Source organism: Acipenser ruthenus, chromosome 8, assembly GCF_902713425.1.
Source record: "Acipenser ruthenus chromosome 8, fAciRut3.2 maternal haplotype, whole genome shotgun sequence".
Classification (NCBI taxonomy): domain Eukaryota; kingdom Metazoa; phylum Chordata; class Actinopteri; order Acipenseriformes; family Acipenseridae; genus Acipenser; species Acipenser ruthenus.
Genome location: NC_081196.1, coordinates 50,883,722 through 50,910,968, shown reverse-complemented (window position 1 = coordinate 50,910,968; position 27,247 = coordinate 50,883,722). Strand labels below are relative to the sequence as shown.

General features: G+C 36.8%; 1 protein-coding gene across 9 annotated transcripts in view; it reads right to left on the bottom strand.

The window, feature by feature from the left end:
- Positions 1-25,734, bottom strand: part of LOC117407113 (phospholipid-transporting ATPase IH-like) — a 69,054-nt gene extending 43,320 nt beyond the window's left edge. For 6 of the 9 annotated variants that reach the window (XR_009329411.1, XM_034923069.2, XM_059029151.1 and 3 more), the window contains exon 1: positions 25,223-25,733. Coding sequence is in view for 8 of the 9 variants with exons in the window: in XM_034923069.2 (XP_034778960.2) it covers positions 25,223-25,261 (39 nt within the window). In the remaining variant the exon portion in view is untranslated. Of the gene's footprint in view, positions 1-25,222 lie in introns of all 9 variants that reach the window. The other 3 variants (XM_059029154.1, XM_059029153.1, XM_059029155.1) reach the window with 1 other exon arrangement.
- Between the last annotated feature and the right edge of the window lie 1,513 nt (positions 25,735-27,247).

The following is a 27,247-nucleotide window of genomic DNA, read 5'->3' as shown; positions in this document are numbered from 1 at the left end:
TATTTACAGATCTCTTCAGCCTACAGCAAAACTGTCACCCTTATCTTACGATCTACAGCATTTACATTGGGCTACATTTCACAGTGAAATGAGCAGGAGGAGTAGGTCCCCTTCACATCAGGATTCAAAATTATAATTTTGAAGTAAAATTAGGTGTTTGTTTTTCTCCCACAACATTCCCACCGGTGCAAGACAGCACTGACCACATGCTCACATCAGCAGGTACAACCAAGGATACAGTAGCAACAGTGAAGCCTCGTTAAACAAGAATGTTAGTAACATAATCCCCCATCACAGCAAGTCAAAATTAGAGCTATCATTAGTATTATGAAAAAGTTGATGACCATGAAATATCTCAACTGTAGTTACGGAATAGTATAAAATAAGCTTTAGCATGTTTCATGAAAATTTGATAAGCGATTATCCAGACATATGCAAAATGGAAGTGTAACATAGAGATGTACGTACGGATGAACAGACAGATAGACGCGTTGCTAAGCAACCAACTGAACAGTTAGACTGGCCCGGCGCTGAGCTGATCGGGAGATCCGGATTGGCTGGGGGGCGTGCCTGAGGAGGCTGCGCGCAGCTCAAAAGGTGCCTGTGCCACAGATTGAGGTGACTGCACCGCCTTGCTACACAGAAGGGCGCTTTGTTTACATCCAGGACAAGAGTGTCCCCTCTGCAGGATAACTACTACAGAACCCCTCACCATTGCTAGTACCCTAGTGGCAGCACATGTGTGTGTTGAATAAAATCTGCACGTCTGTGCGGCATGGCAACACTCAATGCTCCGTCTGTCTCATTATTATTCAGTGACGACCCATGTACCTAACACCTCCCCTTGTTACAGTGACTATCATCTTAGCAGGAATAATGAGGCTCCTCTTTATATAGCTTCCCTTGTTGCAAGCCTAAAGATGGAAGTCCCCATTTTTTATTACTATTCACCATTTTAGTGCTGACTGGTGCCTTACCTAAGGCGTAACTCCAAAGTTAAATGCTGAAACACTGAGAAGGTGATCAATTTGAACAGTTAGGACCTGGGCTGCCATCATTATTGTTCTTAAAATTCAAATCTCTACCCAATTCCTGTTTCCCCTACAGACTCCAAAAGAGACACCCTTTTGCCAAGCCCATGCACATTCTCTACTGTAGTGCACTGAACAGACTTACCATGGACTCCAAATGCAAGTACATACACATATCCTTCGAAAGCAATTATCTCCCTGTAGCTATTACATATATGTTTTGTTTTGTAACTGCACACATACCTTGCTAGGGTGCGTCCAAACTGTAGAGCTGGTAAAAACAGCACAGTGGGGAGTTGACCAAATAACTCACAGCATGGTAATATGGGAGAGGGGAACACAAACTGGGCTTTCACAAATCAATCTCTAGAAACTGCTGTCATGAACCATCATCAAAGTCTATTCTTATTTTCTTGTTTCAAATGCTTAACCTACACGAGTGGGGGGCAGCTAATTAGGAAAAGTTATAAGAAACTAAATTGTGTCGACTTCAACAGCAATGGCAACTGCTGTTAAATGCAATTCAATTACAGTTCCAATTGTGCAGGTGCATTTCTTGAACACACTAAACTATCATTATTATATAAAGGTATGCCCGCTATTATTCTTCATAATGATCCTGTAAATGTAAAGCTGGCTGCATCAGAAATGTTGACAATCCCATTAACGTCCATTTATAAACACAAGGGCAGACCTTTTCCCCTATGAGCAAGGAGATCAATATTTCTGCCTTGCATTAACCAATGTTGAAGTTTTGTATTATGCTTTTTATAGTAACAGTCTGCTTTCTAGTTACATCATGTCTTTCAGTTACTACACTACTGTACACCACCATTCTTTTGTTTCCCCTGCTAACCATATGGCCTGTAACTACACATTTCATGAGTTTTAAAATGATCACATGACTTTTAAGAGGAGCTTAAGCCATCTGCCCACATATGATTCCTTCCCCTCAAACTAGCCTCAGCACCCCTTCTTAATTGCAAAGTTAGATCATGCTACGACTGACCCAGTGCCATTGCGTGAACAATGAATGAATATTTTATATAAAATGCCATATGAGGAATAGGGCAAAGTTACCAACTGTGGCAGGCGCACAGGAAGATGAAGATTAGATTTCATGAACGCGGTGGAATTTTCTTGCTCAGCTGTTTTTGTGTAATATAATCAAGTCGATGGCAAAAGCTGATTATCAAATGCACAATCCTCCAACAAGGCTTGGGGCAGACAGGGGTGGTACAGAGCATGCACATATGCATGCACATATTTTAAATGAGCCATCCAGGTATCCTAAATATCGTCATTGCAGGACAACTACATAAACTACTAAAAAAAATAAATGTATGTCTGTAATTCCAATACTATGATATAAATCATTTTGGTGTATGATTTTCAGAAATTGCTAGTGTACCAGTATTTGTATGCTACTCTCTTGTACCAGTGGTTATGACTTTACTATGAATATTATTTATGGTATACAATTTTATCAAATGTAAAACATATTCATTGTTCTTTGTAATTCTAGTGCACTGTACTGTTCAGTCCTGCTTGCTTTGCAGTTCAGTCTAAACACATGGTCTTGAAAACATGATGTGCTTTAAAATGGCAATATATGATTCTACACAGATAACAAAAATGGTTGAATAAAACCTTTTTTTAAAATCATATTTTTCTTATTGGTAGTATACAGTAAGAAAATGACACCTTTAAATGTTGATGTGTTGTTTTATAAAATAACTTGCAATATAGAAAATGTATCCCTGTCTGCATCATCTTAAAACACAGTATGCATGTTTTACTCTTGGCATCCATTTAACTGGCAGCTCATTTTTGTAATAAAGCTTTGACTGATAAATCGGATACAGCAAAGTTCTACTGTATTAACTCAGATGAAACTACACCATTCCATTTTTTTCTTCTTAAAACACCAAGAAAAGATTCTAACTCTCCATCCCCGCACCCACTATTTCATTCTGGACATATTAAACCACAAATCTGTGTCAGCACAGAGATAGAAATAATGACATCGAAGAGGTCTGCGCACTCCACCTGACACATAATGGCTCTGGAAGATAAGAGCAATCACTGCATCCAGATGTCTGAGGGGAACGGTGATAAATTAGGCATGGCTTAAACAAACTGAAAAACTGTCACAGCCCTAGATGAAGAAAATAGAGGAACAGATACAGATTTTTCCCTAATTTGCCGAAAAAAACCCTTTCAATGGCTCCAGCTTAAGAACAATAAAGAAAGAAATATAAATCTGTCGAAATGTACAATGGATGCTGGCAAAGCAAACCTGTTGTCATTATCAATTACAGTGAGTGCTGTCGCTGTATTCTATGGATAAAGAAGACAGGTATGCTGGCAAGAGGTTCTTCTATTAGAAACAATTTGATATTAGTGTTACTAATATCCGTACTCATGGCTGTAACTAGCTAGGAGGGCTCCGAGGTCGTGTCCTCGGTTGTTTTTTTGCATCATCAATGCTGATGCTCATGTAACAATTCTGATAAAGTACAAAAGACTCCTATATTTTCTCTGTTAGTTTGCCGTGTAACATAGATTTGGAGGTTGAATAGTAAATACCAAGCAGCTCTGGTTACGACGCTGTCTGTACCTTTTTTTTATTTGGTACATTTAACAACTACATACCTTGAATGAATGTATTTTAAGCACCTGTTTTTGGATTTCCAACCTGAAGCTCCTTGTCAATTGACTTTCCTGTGAAACAATACCAAAGAGATCATCATGTCGTAAATAATTCTACACCTGTACAGTCCATTTGTAAACTGTTTACACTGACGAAAATAAAGACACTGGCGACTGATGCACACATATTGATCCATTATGTAGACAATGGGCTTTTCTTTTTCTTGTGCTGCACGTACTTAAGTTCACTTTGCACCGAACATGATACAGAACCTGAATAGTAGCTGGTTAAGCACATTCACATTTATGGCTGATCTGTTATAAACAAAACAAACATTGCTTTTGAGATCATGTTTTGGGTACGTGAGAAACAGGCTTTCCTTCACAATACTTTGACACAAAAACATTTTCAACGCTAGTTCCAAAGCGGTTCTGTGTACGGTATATCTTCTTCTTGCCCAAAAGTAATACATTGGTGTATTGAGGCACCTGCTATACATCTGTGCCTATTGCCTGCAACGAAAGCTTCTTTATAGTAATGACTGGCCACATCTGGTCCCTTCGAATATTTTTTTTTATCCTAATGAAAGGCATCCAGTTCGCCTCCAAGAGAACATTTAACAACTTCACTGTGGCCATCAAGCATGAAGAGTAACAGTATTAGAGCCACAGCCTAAGCCAATGTACCAAGGTTAATCTTTATTCCATTTGGATAATTGGTCAGCATTAACCTAATGAAGACGCTGTTCTCATACAAACTTCTAAAACTGTAAGTATGCTGTCCTTGCAAATTAGACCTTCTATTTATCATTTTAATCCGTCATATTACTGTTTTGTCAGTCACTGAATAGCCACCATTAGCAACCTACTGTGTATGCACGCACGCGCGCACACACACACACACACACACACACCAACACACACACACACACACAATAGGCCTATGTTATTTGAGGAGTAAAGTTTTTGCCATATAACACCAGATATATTGCTTTGCAACAGTATGTTGGTACCTTGTGTGAAATTGTGACAGCAATCTTATCAGTTTGATATTCATGAAACTTTTAAACTCTGGTTGTTTTCTTTAAGCATAGTCAAATTTGCAATAAGCAGAAGGGCACAGAACACTGTCTATAAGGAACCTTTAATCATCTATAAAGGCTGAGTGCTTAAAACCAGTATTGTGTATATATGACTCTAACCAAAACCGTAGATCCTCTGCACATCCCACTAGGCGTCATACTGTACACCAGACAACATACCATAAGTAGCCAACAAGTGTCTAATGTATTACGTTTGTGAGGTCCTAGTTGTTAAAGCAAGGAGCCAGGAGAATTTGGGTTCCAATCCAAGCACAGCCCCAGACGGACGGCGACCTTTGGCAAATCATTTGTCTCAATCCCACCCTCCACCTCTGTGTAAAACAGCATGTTTAATCTCATTTAGTCTATTCTGGGTAATCCTGTTTTTAATGTACAGTAAGCTTACCGCAGTCCAGACAGAGCAGGAAAACTACTCATTCTATTTCTAATTGGTTTGATCTTTGAGTACTCAACTGCCTGCATATTTGATCTTTCATTGACAGACAGCCATTCATGTGAATCTTCCCATGCGTTTTTCACTAGAGCTTGTAATGGAGCAGGGGTTACTACTACAGTACTTGCATGTTTCTTTTGCTGAGGGGTTAATCCCAGGGGACAAGGCCATGTCCTTGGACTGCCCGACAGCCAATGGGTGTGTCCTCTCATTTAACAAAATATAAATCAGGGTTCATATATGATGGTGTCTTTTTAAAAAAAAAAAAAAAAACACCCAATAATTGGATGTTTCCACTCAGTTCTCACAGAACTGAGGTTATAGTTTACACTAATCAGCTGTCATTCTACCTTTTTTTATTCTCATGGAAACACTGGCTCTATTCAAATACCCTGAGTTTATTTTTTGTTTTGTTTTGATGGATCACATAAAACTAGGTAATGATTCTAGCCAGTTATATATGTATTAGGCTGTAAACCTACTGAATCCTAATGTGTTTTACAAAAAAGCATAATGAAACCCATTATTTTTTTGTTTTACATGAATACAATTCTTCAGTTATCCTCTTGTGCTCTATGGCACAAACAGCTAGAGCACCTCCATACCTTGCAAGCTACAACCAGATTATTTTATACAACATTTGCTTTCAAAACAGTAGACAAGGCAGATTCATTGTTTTCCTCACTGACTTGTATTTGCTGTGCTGCTGTTTATTGCCATTTACAAAGAACGTTCTTCTGCTTCGCCACTTCCTCAGGACAGCATTCAGACACACGTAAAACATCTCCTCCTGGGAACAATGTATTTAAGAAACATAGATACTGGAGTATATAATAGGTATTTTAATGCTGATCTTCCAGTGTAAAGTTTAATCTAGGATACAACTATATTATATCACATCACTACATACGGCATCTCCACTGTTGTATGCCCTTGTCACTAGGATCTACTGTACATTCTATAAAAGAACACAAGAGTATCTGTGTCATGGAATCTCTAGTTCATTTTAACTGCATTGCATTTCTCTTGTTTCCAGTCAACAGAGATGTGATCACATAAATACTATTTCATATTTGGGGTTTATTAAATTAAAATTTGAAATATTTTGAACTTTATTAATAGCGAATGATTCATTAACTTCAAAAGGCAGATTTTTCTTAGACAAAGTAACCACACCCTAGTGGGTTAAGTGAGGTACAAAACAAGCCTTGTATAAGCATGCTGTATTAATCCCTTATATGGGGTGGCTATCTTTAATCAGTATAATAGTTTAATCAGTGGAATACCAGAATTAATTTAAACATTTGTCTTTCTCATCTCACAGCCAAACTAAAGTCCAGGTTCGGGCTAAAGCCAAATAAAAAGTTGTTAGGCATATTTGTGGACAGTACCAGCGCAACAGAAGACTACAGTTAGTTAGTTATTATTTTTGTATTTTAATTTGGCAGACACCTTTATAAGTGATTCATATATTTTACATATTATATACATTATTTACATATTACAGATGATGTGTCATGGATTCCATTTGCTTAACAAATAAATCAGTTATGTGAGGTACAGGCTATTTACATAAAGAATGGGCTAGGTATTGCCAGTGTTCCTGTGTACAGCTATCAACAGGTCTTGTGTGTAAAATGGTCTTCAAATCAAAAAGCAAAACGAATGCTTGGGTATTTAGCCAAAAGCGTAGACTACAAATACAAGGTTACGTATAATGCTCTGGTGAGAACACACTTAAGGGGCGTTCACACCAGATGTGGCGCACATGCCACCTCCTTGCGCGTCACTATGCAGTCACCGCAGACCACTGTTCACACCAAACGCAGCAGGGGAATGTCAATGGGTGGTCTGTTGCTGTACAGTGGCTTTTGGTTGCCATGCAACAAACAGTAAATGCCCCCCCCCCCCCCAACATCATGCGGTGATGCTTGAGTGCTGCTTCCCTGTGCCGCTGCGCATACGCATACGCATCGTTGAAAACAATTGCTTTTGCTGTGCGGCATTGCCGTGCCACGTCTGGTGTGAACGCCCCTTTAGAGTATTGTGTAAACTTCTGTTCACTACAGCACCAAAGGAACGTTGTGGCCCTGGAGAGTCCAATGAAGAGCCAACAGACTAATCCCAGGGCTTAAAGGAATGATCTCAGGAGATAGGCTGAAATAAATGAATCTATTTATCTTAGAACAAAGAAGAATGGGAGGGGGATAGACAGAGAGACACCACTGAAGTCTTTAACATCTTAAAGTGAGTTGACTTTGGACAGAGATCAATGAGCTACTAGGAACCGGAAAAGCTTAGGTGGGTCGAATGGCCTCCTCTCATTCGTACATTTTGTTATGTTCTTAAGCGGTTGCCAGGAAACCAAGAGTTTATTGTTTCCTAAACGCCAGCAGATCAAACTATATGCCTTGTTTAAAATCACCAGAATAGGGGATTGAAGACAAAAATACACTACAAGGTGAATCTTGGTCTACAAAAAGCCCTAAGATAACAGTTTCTTGATCCACTGCCATTTAGATAGACGAATAGATTGATTTATGCGAGAATAGATTTATGTGGGAATACTACAGCTATGGCCTAAAGTTTTGCAACACCCTCTATATAGAATTAACTCATTTAGCTTCATAAAGTCGAATGAAACCTGCTCAATAATGTTACGGTAACATATTACATACCGCTTTGTAGTTTTCCATATACTTAACGCAAAACTGACAACAATTGAAAAATGTGACATTTTGAAATCAAACATGACATACCGTAGTGAAGTGAAAATGATTTCCAATAGGAAGTAACTGAGAGGTTTACAATAATGTGTATTTCTTTCAAACCACAAGATTTGCATATAGAATTCCTGGGTACTAAAGATAAGATGTATAGAAATAATTTATTAGCTTTGTGAATTACAATAACGGAGGAAGAAGCCTTTGACATGTGTTAATGCTCCCCTTGTGAAGTTGAATCCATTATCATATACACTAGCATAACACACACAGGAGAAGTAAAGTGTTTTAATGTTTTCAACAGGCTTTATAAAACAGCCACTATTCTCTTTAAGAAAACTCTAGGAATTACAGGTATCAATATGTTAACATCGGTCTTTCAAAATATGACTTATCAGGAAATGGGCTTTCTGTGTTTATTGAAAGCTGTAAAATTAGCTCTGAGATAAGGAACTTGGCTAAACACTGAGCAATGTTCAATACAGCATGCACAATTCGAAGTTACCCCACAGCCTTTCCAGTTTGGCAGTGAGTCAGTTTGCCTGCCAGCAGTCTAAGGCATTTAAAATTGTTCAGTAGTTTCATGAATGTTAGTTTTTCCAATTTGCGTAGCTCAGTTACCAATTCCTATTCTACAGATGGAAATAATACTCCTGCTGCAAAGCAGTTTCACCCATTCCAGGTTTTAATACATGCTTGATTAGCCACAGTGTATAAGAACATAAGAAAGATAACAAACGAGAGGAGGCCATTTGGACCATCTTGCTCGTTTGGTTGTTAGTAGCTTATTGATCCCAGAATCTCATCAAGCAGCTTCTTTAAGGATCCCAAGGTGTCAGCTTCAACAACATTAGAGGGGAGTTGGTTCCAGACTCCCACAATTCTATGTGTAAAAAAAAGTGTTTCCTATTTTCTGTTCTGAATGCCTCTTTATCTACTCTCCATTTGTGACCCCTGGTCCTTGTTTCTTTTTTCAGGTTGAAAAAGTCCACTGGGTCGACATTGTCAATACCTTTTAGAATTTTGAATGCCTGAATCAGATCACTGCGTAGTCTTCTTTTTTCAAGACAGAATAGATTCATTATTTTAGCCTGTCTGCATATGACATGCCTTTTAAACCAGGAATAATTCTGGTCGCTTTGCACTATTTCTAGAGCAGCAATATCCTTTTTGTAGCGAGGTGACCAGAACTGAACACAATATTCTAGCTGAGGTCTTACTAATACATTGTAAAGTTTTAACATTACTTCCCTTGATTTAAATTTCAACACTTTTCATTATATATCCAAGCATTTTTTGGCCTTTTTTTATCGCTTCCCCACATTGTCTTGATGAAGACATTTCTGAGTCAACATAAACTCCTAGATCTTTTTCATAGACTCCTTCTTCTGTTTCATATCTCCCATATGGTATTTATAATGCACATTTTTTATTGCCTACGTGCAGTACCTTACAATTTTCTCTATTAAATGTCATTTGCCATGTGTTTGCCCAGTTTTGAATGCCGTCTAGATCATTTTGAATGACCTTTGCTGCTGCTACTGTGTTTGCCACTCCTCCTATTTTTGTGTCGTCTGCAAATTTAACAAGTTTGCTTACTTTACCAGAATCAAAGTCATTAATGTAGATTAGGAAGAGCAGAGGACCTAATACTGATCCCTGTGGTACTCCACTGGTTACCTCGCTCCATTTTGAGGTTTCTCCTCCAATCAATACTTTCTGTTTTCTACATGTTAACCACTCCTTAATCCATGTGCATGCATTTCCTTGAATCCCTACTGCATTCAGTTTGAGAATTAATCTTTTATGCAGGACTTTGTCAAAAGCTTTCTGGAAATCTAAATGAACCATGTCATATGCTTTGCAATTATCCATTGTTGATGTTGCATCCTCAAAAAAAATCAAGCAGGTTCGTTAGACATGATCTTCCTTTCTTAAAACCATTCTGACTGTCTCCCAGCAGATTGTTACCATATAGGTAATTTTCCATTTTACATCTTATTATAGTTTCCATAAGTTTACATATAATAGAAGTCAGGCTTATTGGTCTGAGTTACCTGGTTCGGTTTTGTCTCCCTTTTTGTGGATCAGTATTATGTTTGCAAATCTCCAGTCTGTCGGTACAACCCCTGTCTCAAGAGACTGTTGCATGATCTTAGTTAGCAGTTTGTAAATAGGTAACAACCTCAAGTGTGTCTTCTTAAACTTCTCGTAAAACCAGGAATGGATCAAACCTCTGTTACGCAATGGGTGATTTATTTCCATCCCGATATTCATAAGAAATTAACAGGCATTCTTGAAAATAAGATGTTCTGCCTCAATAGGAGTGAATGAATGAATACATAAATACAATCTTTTGCGATTCAGTAAGATCTTATACACTGGGTAAGAGAAACTGCTGCTATGGTTTACTATTAAAGGAATTCCAGAGAGAATGTCCCTGCTGAGCCAATGCAATCTTAAAGGAGCCAGATTTGTTAACAATGTCACCAGGGAAACTGGTGACATGTTTCAGCCACTGAAAGTTTATGCTACAGTAAAATAAAGCCTCTTACTTCCTGCACAACTATTGATGCTGTAAATTCATTTACAAGTGAATGTCAGTTTACATCCCTTCTGTTTTTCATATTCTATTCAACCCACAGACAGAAAGGGGTCTTCATTTGCAAAACAATTTTCTTCAAATAATAGAGTACTGACCGGGTTCCTGTGTGTCTGAGTATTTTGACTGTCAGACATACTTACATACAAGACATACAACTAGACAAACTTTAAAAGCACTAAACATTCTGCATCCACCAACAAGCAGCAATAAGTGTATAGCACTTAGTCGCAGGGTACAGTATTGTCAGGTGTAGTAATTCACAGTCTGGACTCCTGAGTATATCTGACAGGTCCAATTACTGCGCAGCCCCTGCATCTGTACTCCACAAGCAGAGGAGGAGAACACATCCTTTCCTCCGATACATGTTGTCTACAAACTTCACTTTAGGGGCTGCATTCCTAATGTTAAATATCAAGGATTGCTAAAATGCTAAACACTACAAATTACGTTTTAACAGATTGTTTCTTTTATTAGGTCGTATTATTTACATTTTCTAAGGCCTCCAAACAGCTAAACAATTCCTGGCTATGGATCCAGCGGACACAACTTCATGTTCTATTCCCTGGGCACGTGCTCAGGCTAATGTGCGTGCCTGGCTATCACATGATAGCTTCATGACTTATTGAAACAAGGGGACCAGTTGTTCAGGAAAGCAGTGTTAAATAGGTGGATTACCAAGAAACAAATGGATATTCACTATACCACAAGGAAATTAAAAAAAGGTCTTGAAAAATGAATCGCATGCTGATATGTCTTGCAGAGCTAAAGTTGAATTCATTTTCAATTGCTACAAATACATTCTGAGACCTGTAGGTAAATCAGTGTTTTTGACAGATTAAAGATAGTGACTTTTAGATCTACAGTATATTTGTGCTATGTAGGAGCAAAATCTTAATGCAAGCTTCCCAACATATTCTTTCATATATAACTAATAACTGTCGCTTTCTGTGTGTCAGCAGCTTCTCAAACACTGCTGAAGTTAAAGTAAACAGAACTACTCAAGTTTCTAATCAACCTGTACCCCAAGATAAGCCAGAGATGGATTTTTTTATAGCATTTTACAGTAACCAGTAATCCACCTGGATTGCATCCAGACAGGTGGCTGATGCAATCTAGACCGATTTCCCAGTACTGTAAAATGCTCGAAAGAAATGCATCTCTGGCTTATACCAGTGAGGAAAAGGTTAATCAAATGCACCCCTAAGTAATATGGACAAGTATACAGAAGTGGAGTGGCTCTAGACATATTGTATGACAGCATATTACATACAACTAGCAGCCTTTCAGTTTGTTTGGATGTGTTTCTTGCACATACGGTACTTGTGAATGCCTCATGCGCGCTGCATGCAAGCAGACTCCAGCTCTGTCCGACCAGCGTGTGCTGTGTGTAATAGAAGCCGGCTATTTTTAAAACAGATGTCACAAAGCTTCTCAAGGCCCGATATTCTCCTCGCCAACACCCTCACTCCCTGTGCTCTAAGTTAGTTGGAAATGAAATCTCTCTGTTGCTTGGCTAGGGTGGGGGAAAGCAGATCTGAAGGGCAGCGGTGGGGAGGAAGTATCTTTCAGAGATCCTTTAATGCAGTTACTCTGGCATGAAAATACTGGAGAAAGAACTAGAAGGCAGTAAAAAACAACAAAAACCACCTACAATTTCTGACATTAAATCTCAAGAGTTTTCAATCCATACCATGGTACCATTAAAATGTCATTCCAAATGAGTTTCCTCTTAGGAAATCTTAACTTTATCACAGTATAGTCTTTCACAGCTAAACCTATAACTAACATTGTCAGATATGGCTACTAAAGTAACATACAAGATTACCAGGAGAGGTTATCTGAGGTAAAGGTGTAATAGCCAAGGTGTTGAAATTAAATGCTATCTACCAACAACAAGCACTAAGGTAGAACCCCCTTCAGAGGTCTAGTAATTCCACAACAAGATTGAAGATTTAACCTGGAATCTGTATTTTTAAAGGGTGGAAATAAACTAAAAAACAAGAACTGAACACTAAGATATTAATCATGACCTAAATGCCTTTGTTTTGCTTGCACTACAGACAATAATTCTCTCATTTGGCCAGATACAATTTAAAATACAAATGTACACAGCATGAGTTCTTAAAATATTGCCTGCAGTAATAGCAGCCTTCCTAAAGGAATTAGGTAATTGGCTCCAAACTCTGCAGCCTGAAAATAAGCTTATAGCCTTCCTATTTTGTGTCTATGCTTGTTCTGTGCTCTGACTAATGGCAAACGAGTCAGGCTACAGTCTACTATCACACTTCTGAACAATGCACAAGAAATATTCAAAGTTAATTTTTACACCACAGTCTGTCACGTACCTGTATAAAAGGTACCAGCTGATTGGCATTCACAGGACAAAAGTTAAATGCAAAATTATATTAAAATACTGGTTTGCTTTACTAAGTATGGCGTGTTGTCTCTATTATGGTGTGATAGTCAGCGCAGGAGGAGGAAGGTTGCAAAAGTAAAGTATAAACACCACCATGAACACTGGGAGTAAAGTGTACTTTCATATTAAAACAAGCTCTAGTTTAAAACCAGTAAATGACAGTTTACACAAATGGTTTATACGTTTAATTTAAACAACAAGAAGCTCTAAAAACTCTTAATTAAAAATGCATTTAGAGGATTGTTCTGTTTCAAAAAACTTGGAAAAGCACCAAGCACAATATAAAAACACAGATAAACCAATCACATTCTGACATCTTAATTCTTCACTGAAGATCAAAAACCAACCAAAAAATGGTTAAACAAAATGTATTTACTATTGCTTTTCAATTAATGCTGGTATATAAAAAATGTAGGGCAACATCAGAGAATACCAGAGAACAAATACACTGCAAATTTTACTTTAGGATAAACCAGCAAGCATATGAGTTTAATGCACATGAAGTATACAAACCATACTTTTTTTTAACAATTATTTGTATTCATTTTCCCAATTTTTCTCCCAATTTTAGAATGTCCAATTATTATTCAACCTGGCTCATTGCTGCAACCCCTGAACTAACTCAGGAGAGATGAAAACGAGCACTCGTGTTCTTTGAAACGAGTGCCGTCAGCTGTCCGCTTTTTTTCACTCTGCAAGTCTGCCGTGCAGCCATATCGAGAACTTACAGCATCGGAGAACCGCGCAATTCTGAATTGTGCACGGCCGGCCTGCAGGCTTTATGCTTTAGATCTCAATATTGGCATGTCAGTATTCATCTGCACTCCCCTTTTAACATTTCTACAGTTTTTCCTAAGTACCGATACCCCGAGCTGTAGGTGTGCTTGGAACCTATGCTGTGAAGCATGAACGGAGACTAAACTGCTGGAGGCCAATCCAATGTCACATGCTGGTCAAATGATCCTTCCATTTGTCTAAACAAATCCTTCCAATTTCTAAATATTTTATTAGATTGCTGTTCTTAAACTACACACGTGCAAATATACAAACACGCATTCCTGATTAGTAACGCAAAAAAAATAATACAAAAGGATGATCGTAGTGGAAAATTATTGCCCTGAGGGAAGACTGTTGTGAGCGACGGGGCTATAATGTCCGAAGCTGCAGACACCCTGGAGGTAACAATCTTCCCGAGGGGCATTTAATTTTCCACTGTGAGCTAAAGGTGCAGTACATATTTAATATATGAATCAGTCAAGAAAATAAGTGAGGTAAGGTTGGATAGTAAATATGACTTTATATATTTTATTTAAATATAGCTGATACAGCATAAGTAAATAAGTAACAAATAATAGAAAATGTTTTTGAAGTTCATATCGCAGTTATTTTGCGTACACCTCTCCGTCTGGCTTCCTGAGTGCTGTATAATACAGTTTAGATCCTGGCCGTCATATTTGTTTACATCATTGAGTTGAATTTGTTTTAATTTCAGAAAGTCAGAGTGACATTGACATTGACGTTTTAATCACCAATATTTATGACTCCAACTCTATGAAAGTCAATGGAGTTAATTCATAAATATTGGTACCTTTTGCCTTAACTCAGATAATTCACCAGATTTATAACTACCACTTGGTAAGACGAATGAGTGTTCAACACACTCACAAGACCATTGTTGTGTAAGTATAGTGTATCAAACAATATTTATAACACTTAATTCATTGGTAAATAACATTGTTGCAAACAGAGGGTATGTAAACTTTTGATGACAACTGTATATATATATATATATATATATATATATATATATATATATATATATATATATATATATATATATATATATATATAGATAGATAGATAGATAGATAGATAGATAGATAGATAGATAGATAGATAGATAGATAGATAGATAGATAGATAGATAGAACCTAAACTGCGGAAGCAAGTTTGCAAGTTTGGAAACCTCAATCACAAGGATATTGTGTGACCAGGCCTGGAGTTATGTAATCTCCAAACCTGGTCATTGAGACCACAATCAGTATTGTAGCCATATAATGAACAAGAATGAAAACACATTCCAGTGCGTGCTTAGTTCAGTCTATTTATTCTTGGAAATACAGAACATGCTGTACTTAGTCCAAAGGATCTCTGATGGGAACAAAAGAAAAAGAAAGTGTGCAGCCACTGTCAGCCATCAGCCCCTTTGAAAGCAATGCCTGTGACCTTCTTGTGTCAGATGCATTAGTTGGGTGGTACAAGAACCCACTGAAAACAACTGGCTTCCACCTTTCAGCTATTCTATCTCCCTGTCACAGAGACCAGGGTAAGCAAAACTGAAGTGGATATTCAATTGGGGAGAAGGGGGTAAAATTGAGAAAACTATTCAAAAAAAAAAAAGACAATATAAGAATGGAGAAATTGTACCTCAGATGCATGCATTCCTCCAACGATGAATTATTGATAACTGTATTCTTAAAATTCCCCACCAGCTGTGCCAATGCAGCCACCAGCTCATACCAGAAGAATTTTGCTGAGGGACAATTAAGTTGTTTGTTTGTCCTTCTAGTGCTAATTAGGGGAAAAACAATGCCATGCTAAAATACCCATTTGTGTACTTCTGTAGCAGTTTTGCTGGTATAGTTTCCTGGCTTTTATTGTTAGTTTGCTTAGCTGTAGAGTTCTAGAACATCAGATGATCGTCATCGTTGTGCAGTTTGGAAGCACTGATTAACTAAGGAGGCTGTGTCTGTGAGCAAAAAACACTGCACAGTATCTGAATCAGCCATCTGCAGGTCCAACCACTGTACAAGTACACTGCTCTATCAGAAGCACATGTGCAAATAACTTTTTCCAACATGACAGATAGTTTATTTATGCAATCCATTATTGTTAGATAATGGTTTCTTTTTTAACTTATTTTAATTGTGTATATACTTTGAGCCTGTGTATTATTATTAATCAGCACTGCATTTCATTATCGTCACTTTTTAATTCATATTTGGGAATATTAAACTAAACGTTTTGACAAGTTATTTTTTAGTATTACTGCTATGACAATAAACATGTTTTCTGTGGCAGATATTGTTCATGCAACATTAATTGTGAAAAACAATCAGCCTAGCAGTGCTATACTTGCTTTCTACTTTGCATTGGTGTGGAACTACTCCTGGTTTCTCATTGTCACAACTTTATCACAGCAAAAGTAATCTGGTCTCGTTGTAATGACTTTAATTTTATGCTCCAGTTATTTTGTGAAAGCAATGATGAACAGAAATCCAAGTGTCCTTGTATGAAAGAGAGGCCTTTTATTAGAAGCTTCACCTTCGATGTTGTCACACTGGCTAAAATACTGGTCCACCCTTTTGCCCTTCATTAACTTCGCTGTCAACCATGAAACAAGTAGCTCAATGAGCGGAGCAGGGATCAAGACTTCTTTGTATCCACAGGAAGTAAGTTGTTCACTTTGGTGTCTCAATGCCACATAGGTTCTTCTATAGCAATGAGGTTGCATTTGAACAAGAGTTAAAGGTTAGGATCCTCATAATCTAGCAGGGTGACTGTTTTAGGGTGCCAGTTCTGATGTTTGAACTTGTTGTGGTCCATGATGCTAAGCCTAATGCAAGTTATAGTATTGGCAGCACAGAAGAGATTCATAAAGCATTCTAACCCACACTGCACTGCAAAAATGCCACACGCCTGTGACAGAGACACACCTGGGTGGTAGGAGAGAAGTTCAGCCAATCCTGTACTCTGGCTGTCACGAAGGTACCTCATGACAAATTATCAGTGTTAACCCAGACTAAGCTACTTAACATTCCCTTACTGGAAATCAACCCATTTAAAACCAATTTACCACAAGCAGCAGCATGTCTAAATGAAATGTATTGCTCTATGGTAAACTATGCTGCTTCAAGGCCAACAACTATATTATGCCTTTAATTTGTCAATAATTTAGGAAGACATCGTTACTTCCTTTTGATCTTCAATAATCCCCTTTTAAGTACAATGTTTATAGCATTAAATATTAACTACATTGTAGCCTCAGCACAAGCAAAACAGCAGACTGTAAATGCAAAAGAAGTCAATGCAGCATAACCTTTATAGATTACACATTTAAATACAATTTCATGTCTTCCAGATAAAATATTGGGTGAACACAAAATATATATATATATATATATATATATATATATATATATATATATATGAATCAAATATGCTAGACAGGAAAAGAAAAGATACTTTACACACACTGTTGTGTTTATAGTACTGGGAGTGGACAGCTCCAATTGAATTTAAATTTAAAGTTAAATATTACCAGTCGTGCACTGCCATTCACATACTGTACTAGAGTTCACCTGTTTAACAGTTCTCTTACTTTCAGGTAGTCTGATATTGTTTTACCTCACAGGTCATTTAACTTCTTAACACTCTTTGGGGTCAAAGCATGTTACTAGCTGAGAAAACGTCAATTCGTAGTTCACTGTATTCTGTCACACGTTAAAATTGAAATTAATGCCACCCTCACTGGTCTCCGGAGGTAAAAGGACAAAAGGTTGTTCTACTCCCACCCCTCACCACCCCTTCTTTGAAAAAATAAAAGGAGGAGGTCTCACTTTTTTTGTTAATGACTGTAAGTCGCTCTGGATAAGAGCGTCTGCTAAAAAATAAATAATACAAATTTTAAAGTGTCTGGACTTGCAAGACAACAACGGTTAGTTTGACCTCAAGACCAACCTTTCAAAGTGGCTCTGAAATGATCAGGCAGTTGTCTAGTTTTAGTTCCATGAGGCAGTTCTCTCTTATTTGTATAATGTAGCAGGGTTGACAAGGTTACAATTCCACAACCTCTGACTCACATAGCAACCTGCATTACAGTGGTAAGCAGATCCATTCGCTAAACAAAAGCACAATACACAATGAAATCAAGGCAAACACAAGAATCACTGGGAGTATTCTCTCACTTATATTTGAAGTGCAGTAAATATTGTTCAGATCACGTTTTACAAACGGAATCTACTATTATAAGAGAAACTTTATAACACACTAAACAAGGCATGCAAATAAAATACATCTCCCTAATAAGTACTGATAGAGGACACGCACCTGCTGAGCAATGTGGCGTGATCTGTGAACAATGCGATTTTCTCGGTCATTGGGTTGTTAAATTTGAATGGATGCAAGAAATATTTCAAAATGAGATCGGGTACACAGTATATATTGTAGATGCCACAAACAAAGTTACTCATAAATGCCCGCGTATAACCTTCCATGTATCAACCACCAGGTCTTACATTTTCAAAATGAAGAACTTCTTAATAAGAATACCCAAGTTTCCAAGTTAGCAACAGTTCCCAGGCTTCATTAGCCCAACCAATGAGAAGAAAAAACTCCTGTGCAAGATTTTGATCACATACTGTCAAAAACCGGTGTTCAGATAACATCCATAACAAATTTTATTAAATTTCACTAAGGGGGCTCTCAAGGTATAACTAAAATAACTGAACATGAAACAGTTACATATGCCCAGCAAGGAGGACTATAGATATTATTCTGTTAAGCTTCTTGATGTGAAGCATCCTTGAATAAATGTACTAAAACTCCACTGTCTGAGACTCCAAGGGCAGACATTGATTAGTCAGATTCAAGATTGATTAGCAGACAGCTGGTCTGAGAACCACAGACAGAAAGCTTAGTTTAAAAAAAAAACAATTATTCACACTTCTAAGGATGCAGTCTTTAAAACGGTTTGCCATGGTTCTAAAATTACACTGGGTGTATTCTTTTAATTTAAGCTATACTTATATTTCACAACTGATTTACAGGTATTCAGGGTCTCTGTATAATCAGCTTTTGTTTGTCATATATTACAGTTATTGAAAAGCAATTACTGGTAATTACTGAACCGTTCACAGTATAATTACTTTTAACTTTGTTACTTCAGCAAAAGCTAACAAGTCCTTATACAAAGAAACGCACATGATAAATCTTGAGGGTTTTATGCTTGAGCAAGGTTTTGTTCTTCATTTAGGCTATGTTCTTTGCATATGATGGTTTGATTTGATCAACATATATTCTCTGCCAGGAAAAGGGACAACTGGAAAAACACTGGTTACAGATAAAAAGCATTTACGTTTTACTAAATGTGAATACAAGTTAAGGAATTAGGACCCATACATTTTGCCTCAATTCATCAGTGTCACATTGTACCTCTGAGATTAAGCATTTTATGAAAACTACTGCCTTTGTGAATGGGGGATATTAATTAATTGGCCTCAGCAGATGACAAAGTGTTAAGGAGCAGGATAATTTATAGGAACCATTCTGGCAAGAAAGACTAATTGTCTGTAATCCTCTATAGGAAGCAGGTTAACAAGATTCTTACTTCCCAGTCAGACTAGAGGATTAGTTGATACAGCAAGCAAGCAGAATCATTACTTTAGAATGTATTTTGCAGATCAGCACTACCAAATACTTTTACATTTACAGGAGCGGTTACTGTAATAGTCTTACTCCAGTAAGTGTACACTATAGTTATTTTATGAATTGAATACAGCCTATTTCCCATGTAATTATTCAGAATTAGCCGATGTGATGACATCTCTTCTCTCCAGAACGTAAATGTGACTCAGACCTTGGAGACCTCAGGAAGGGGAGGTAACTACAGTTTTCAAATGTTGCAAAGCGTAATGTGATAAAACATCATTGTTACATCACTGCCTAGAAAAAAAAAGAATAGATCTATATTTAAAACAGTTGGGTACAATAAGTTCTGGAGGTAGAATTTTTATTATCCCCACCCCTTGTTTAACAAAGTGACATTTGCTGAAGTGTCTAGTCCAGCCTTCTTGCATTTTCAAATTTTCTGTGCTATGTGTGCGTCCAGAATTATTTTTACAGTAGGATGGTTTCGGGGCCATATTCACAATGTTTTTTTCAGTATATTTTTGGAAATAGAAAAATTATGGATTTAATGTATAGCATTTTAAAATCGTCCAATGCCACTTATTACAGGTCACAATTTCTATTCTTATGCGTTGAAAGTTTAAATGTTTTACATTCAGACAATGGTCTCAGGAGGAAGTCTACCGTTTTAAGCACATGCACATTATTATTTGTATTGTTATTTATTTCTTAGCAGACATCACATGAAGCACAAACACACTTCTCATCCTACTATGTCATGTGAAGAGCATTGAGTTGGCATGATTTTTTTTTTATCAGAAACCAGATGCTGTTATTAAAACCGTACAGTTTTAAAAATAGTTTTTACACCAGAATGCTGCTACATTATAAGGGGGCGTTGAAAATAGCATCTCTATTTCTAATATCAGTATAACAGCAAACCACCACTTGAAAAAGGGGGTATAGCAGGTTTCATGCACATAAGTCAGACTATGAATGATATAGTAAACAGAAATGTATATTTTAGATGAACATCATCAATTTGGGACACTGCAGCTTCAAGACCTTCTTAAATACATCTAAAATAAAAACTATTTTAAAGCAAATGAAGGCCCAAGTACATAATTTGTTTGAAAATGCACTCAAATAGAGGTTACTTATAGACTTGTCTGACTCCTAGCAGCTCAACTGATGGGCTGGAGTTACCAACATTTTTCCTCCAGTGCAGTTTACATGGAACTACTAAAACTGAAAACTGGAACGACACATGCTTCCACCTTTTTGATAAAACAGCGCAAACCTACAGCACTGGAGGAAAATAGACACAGAGTACATTATGTAAATGGATAAATATTGAATATACTGCACAGAATAGGCTCCATTTGCATCAAGTACAACTTGTGTGTGCTTGGTAATGTGATGAATCTCTCAAAACACTTAAGCCCATTTGCTTGAGATTGCAACAGCCTCTGATTTAGCAAAGAATACCGGCTACATGTTTTCTCATGTGACTGTTGTACACTGCTTTTTGATAAAGTGCACAAAAGGTTAAGCTTAGGAAAAAATCTAGTAAACAGACACCAAGGAATTGCATCTTAACACACAACTAAGCATGACTGTGAGAAACTGCAGCTTTAAGTGGGCTCACTGCGTGCCTGATACAATTTTAATTTCAATCAAGGAACTGATATTATACTGTACACTTTCCATTTATCTTATTGGAAAATAAGCTTTTAAAAGGGCTATAAGCTTTGTAGCCACAAAAGGCAAAGTTATCAGTAGGAAGATTACAAAATATTAAGGCTTACATTCAAAAGCTCAAAAGCAGTGTGTGTGTGTGTGTGTGTGTGTGTGTGCGCATTCCAGGCTAATAGGGTAATAATAAAGCCATTTCCACTGTTACAGCAACAGAAAGTTAGACAACCGTTGAACACATGAAATATTAAAAGTATGAGCTCATGTTATGCTCCTTTTATAACAATAATGTTGTCATTAGACTTTCACTGAGGTTGACATGTATTACAGATTGCCGATGACAGAAACTGAACAGGCAACTTCGTTCTCAGAAAATAAAGCTGCACCGAAGGTGAAAGAGGTGCCTCCTTGGCAAAAAAAAAAAAAAATATATATATTATTTTGCTAAACTAATTGAGAACTAATCTTCTTTTAGTGCAGCGACAAACATTCACGTGGGTTTAATGTAAAGGGAATGGTATCTCTGATGGAACAGTTTGTAAATGTAAAGAAAAAATGGTAAAGTGATTGTTTATACATTGCTGCACATTATCTCAATGCACACTGTAACATACTGCAATACCCGGCACGCTGCAAAAAAAAAAACATGGATATTTTATACGATTCAGTAGTAAACTCACACTTTTAAAAATTACGCTACTGCTTTCAAAATCTACAAATATTTGTAACTTTTTTTTACTTGAGTAATGTGTGTACCGGTAATGTGCATCAGGAAATGGCTGGGGCTTTGTTCCTTAGTGCCTTGATTAACATTATCTTGCCCTCTTAAAATGCCCTCAGCTACTGCACCATACAATGATCAGCTTAACAAATACTAGATGTCCCTTTCACATTATCTTTGTGTGATAAGCATTACTAGTCATCTCCCCAAGTGTCAGAAAGGGCTGATTAACAGTACACGTGCAAGTCCCTTCTGTAGACCATTGTGGCAAATCACTTTCAGTGCCCTGCTAGTCAGCCTGCCTGCCATGTATTGAAACAGATTAGATCAGTGCTTATAATTGCACATTTCCAGAGCAGTTATTTTTATTACCATCTCTATGGACGATCAACATTTTCCAAGCAGTCACTCACAGTTCATTGGACTTAAAAGGGCCACTCTCAACTCTCCCTGCACTTTACACTGGGATTCACCTATATAATAGCATAGAATCCCAAAGGGCCTTAAACAATAGTGCTGAGTTGAGCCAATACCTCCAAAGTGTACTGCTGTAGAGCTACAACAAACATTTGATGAACGATTCATCAATTTGAGATTTCAGAAGACTGGTTTGTGGGATTCTCAAAACCATGTTGTTTTATAAGACAAAACAACACAAATAATTATTGAACATAAATGATGACCATAAGTAGAGCTGAATTTATTAGGAGCTCACTAAACCTTGCAACCTGGGCGATAAAACACAGTGTTGATAACCCAATTTAGCTAATTATAGCATGTATTAGTTTATTAATTACTTCATTAATTATATTTATATAGCTATATTTTTTTTCTTACCGACTATGTTATTGTGTATATTTCAGTTCCATACACCTATGTATTATACTAATGTGAAAACATTTCAATAGAGATATCAATTTAAGCAACTGTACAAGCTGTGGGTTGAAGTTCACAACACCAAAGTCATGCAATTAGCTGATCATCTGACCATTCTGGTTGGTACATTTCATTTTTATGATAAGCAGACAATGGCACTGACAGGACAGTAAGCAATCGTTTATTTATTTATTTTTTTAGCAAAGCAGCTACACAATCCACTCCACACACTTCTCTATAATCAGACTATAATCTACTATCACACTCCATATTAAACTAATGTCTGTTCATGGATCCTCAACCCTTGAGTGCCTGATAAAACATAAAACCACTAGGTTAGAAAAATTGTCATTAAATTATAAAATCAATTATCCATTTGATTTGAACTAATGGTAGTTAGAGAATAAAATGAGTTAATCTAACCGCAATTAAATACAAGCAATCTTCAGGCTTGACAAAGTAGAAAGTCTCTTCTCACAATTAAGTCTACACATGTGTTGAGAGGGAAAACTTTTCGGTATTCCTTGCAAACAGCAAAAACGCCTTCAAGTTATTTTTTACAAGTTAGTTGATAGCAAGTGGAACACTTAAAAAAATTCTGTAAAACCAGTTGGATCCTCAGTAAATCATGTTGGGTAGTTTTTATGATTTCTAGACAGTGAAATCACACTTTCAACAACTTTCAGATTGTCAGGTGCAACAGAAAAACAACCCTGCGGTGAGGGGAAAAGCGATTGGGCATTCCAAATTTGGGGAGAAAATCGGGGGGGGGGGGGAATAATAATTGGACACACTAAATTTAATAAATAAATAAATAACAATTGCCATTGATATAATTCTAATTTATTTTTTAATATAATGCATAGAAATTCTTTCTTTTTTTTCAATGTGCAGTATATGATTGTAGGCCTCTGTAGGTCCCCTTTTTGAAATTAGCAACATTCTATAGAGTTATTCAGGGCAACTCTGATCCTGCAGGGTAAAATCCAGTTTTCAAATCTATTTTAAGTACTGTCAGATGTACCCCAGGGATCACCCTGAATAAACCCTATATCCTATGGTTACTACTGTTTAAATGTACAGATCATGATTCGACTGTGAAAAAGTTGGTAATAGTCAAACATGGTCCTTAAGCAAAATGATAAGGGAGAAAAAGTGATTTTCAAATGAGAAATCCGAGTTTTTACAGCTGTGGTTATTACCCCCTTTAAAATGATATTGTTCTCCGTCTCTATTTTTCAGTCAAGATAGAAAGTGTATTTTTATAAAATAACTTTTCTGTTTCAGTGTTCCTATTTTACAATCTAAACTGCTTTTTAATTCTAGTATTATTACATTTTTGTGTTAAACTCTTTTTATTGTTTTATTGATACACACCAGTTGTTTTTACAATTAAAACCACATTTTGTATCTCTTTTTGAATTGTTGCTTTCAACATATTAAGACTGTTTTTTAATGTACTGGTCTCCTTTTTGGCAGTTTTGTGTATGTGGCACGCCTTGGGATCCTAATGTATTTTATTGCGATTTTCTTTGCTTTGTATTGTATAGTGCTTTGAGATACTTTTTTGTATGAAAGGCGCTATATAAATACAATTTGATTTGACATAAAATCTCGTCACAGGAGAAATCCAAATGGTGGAATGGTTCAAGCTTCCAGACCAATTCTAGAATGGACTGGGTTCCCCTCAACCATTCTGGAACGGGTCAGAACCCTTCCTATCTGGCCATATTCTCAATGTGCGCTAAACAAACACACCGGCAGACTACTAGATGCATTCTGATTATTTTTTTCTGAATGTATGTACAGGATTCCACCGCTGAATTGTTCATCTTTTGGAGGGTTTCACGTCCCTATAGAGTTAGTTGATACAGGCACACACTTGTTTTACAACTTTTACAAAACAACGCTGCCTTATATTTTCACTACCAAATGATAAAGTACAGCTAATATTTCTAAAAAAAAAAAAACACATCGATGGCTTTCTGCAGTATCTTTCCAGTAGATACTGGCTTAATTGTGTTCTTCGTTGAATAAAACCAAAAAAAACTTAGTTCAACAACTAATAGTTAAACTGTGTTGTACATCATATGCTGCACACACCACGCGATAAATCTGGAATCCAGGTAAACACATAGCTTTAAATAAACCTTCCTGGAATTGCAGGTTCAATCCGTGTAATCCGCCTTGGGAGACTAGTCTGCACGATGCTGTGTTGTTGACACCTACTTCAAATACTCTGCGTTTTTACTTGCAGTTAAGTATGGCCATCATTTGATGTTTATAAACACAATTACCATTTTACACACCAACCAGTTTAAATAAAAAAAAGAAAGAAACAGAAACAGAAAAAAGAAAACTTTTTTTTTTTTTTTTTAAAGAAAATACCTGCCATTTGGTAGCCTGCACTTCGAAACTGGACCGTTATCATTAAACTGACATGTAAAATACAATACCCAGGTTAGAAATATCAACATGTGGGTGACATAACATAGTAGACCATCAACTTTGACATGTACTGTAACACAGTAGCAACAGATGCATGTGCGTTATACTTACGTATCTATTAATAAGACTCCGCAACAGGCTGCAATCCATTCTTATTTGACAGCTCCCACTAATTTATATATATATATGTACATAAAATATATATATACATATATTTTCCGAATGTTCTTCAAACGCTGAAACGCTACCTATCTCTTCTTTCTGTTCTAAGATCCATGAGGCTATTGTGGCTGGCAGTACATTGGTATCAAAGAGACTTTACAATTTCCTTTCTCTTCTTAAATCTTATTTTAACTGTGGGTGCTGGATAGGTAATATAAGTGTGCTCGTAGTTTTCTGATTTCTCTCGTTTGTATTTCGTCGTGCGTGAAACCCGCACTGTTTTCTTGTGTTGTCTTTTTTTTTCTCTCTGTCTCTGTTGCTTTTCTTTCCTTGTGTTTTTCGCTTCTCTTCTTTTTAATTTTCGAGTAGCGCCCTCATTCTCACCTTTCCCGTGCCTGTGTTATCCTGTCTAGTCGCTCCGCTCGGGAGCTTTTCTTCTAGCGCACGTCAGACTATACTTCAGCGCTTGCGCACTTCATTGTCACACCCACTGCCTACAGAGTATTGAATATTTGTAACAGCATCGACTGAAAATACATTGTTGTAGAACGTAATTGTCTGTGGAGTGAATACTGTGTATCGATCACATCTGGCAGGAATTAGATTTAATGGTGCTGTTTTGTTACCATAGTCGGGAAAACAAGAGGTAGATTGAATGGATGACGTACTGTGTGCTATAAACCTGTAACTCGAAACGCCCGATTGTTTAATGACCGAGTCTAATGCATGCATATGTATACTATAACTGTTACTGGTCGAGATTTTCATATTAGGCGACGACTTGTCATTACTGTAGTAGGTTTCTGAATTTTCCCCCCCAAAATGTTTGCTTGTATTTAATCATAAATAGTTGTAGAACAGTGATGCATGCAATAAATAAATAAATAAATAAATAAATAAATAAATAAATAAATAAATAAATAAATCAATCCCTGGTGCAAAAAAGTTAATGTGTAACATGAAAGCCATTTAGATTAGGGTTAATTTGTGAGATCATGTCCATATATTTCACTTAACAGAGCTGCAGGTCTCAGGAAGTGGAGACTATGAAACGTTTTCTTAATGCACACAGTTAATGTAGGAGATTATGATTCAATACAATTAAGATAAATATCATACGTTATTAATTAAAAATAATAATTTGAATGTGCATTGGTGTTGGATATATTATAGTTACACACCACGCATTTATAAATATAAACCACCATTGATTCGTCAATTTAAAAGTGTATTAAAACACACCAAAGCATGCTACAAGTAATTGTCGTACAGAGAAACGACGGTATATTAAAAGGACAGTAAATGTATAGCACAATTGGAAAAGCATGGCAATGGTAAATGGCGTGTAATGTTGCCCTGGTAAACTGCAAGTTATGTCTTTCTTATATTGTCATAAGGCTTGGTAAACCTCATATACTCACATCGCTTTATGGCTGTTTCCAACTTGTTTCAATGTTATTAATTTACACAGTTGTATAATTTTGTTCCCAAAATATAAACACCTTTTCAATGTTCGAATATTTGCTCTCAGTACTGCACACAGCTTATTCACTAGTACCTTCTGCGACTTTTGAAGAAAGTAAATGCATTAGAAATAAACTGCAGGGTTACTGGGGCTAATAAGGGTTTGGTTCTGCACTTTTTAACGGCATAGTTTGGCACTTACGTTGTGTCATCATTGCTAGTCTAGCGTTGTATCTAGAATGTAATGTATTCTAACCTACAATTCCACTTTATGAAGGGTAGAACTACTGAACTACTGTCATAGTAACATTTGCTTTGTACAAGCAGGTCCTGAAAAAAATATATATGTTTGGCGTTGCTGTTTGTGTGGAGCACACGGTGCATGCTTTTTAAATTTGATATAGACAAAGAGAAGGAGATGCGTTTTATTGGACTAACTAAACAAAAATTAATCGCAAGCTTTCAAGACCTCAAAGGTCTCTTCTTCGGGCGAAAGTAGGAAAGAGAGAT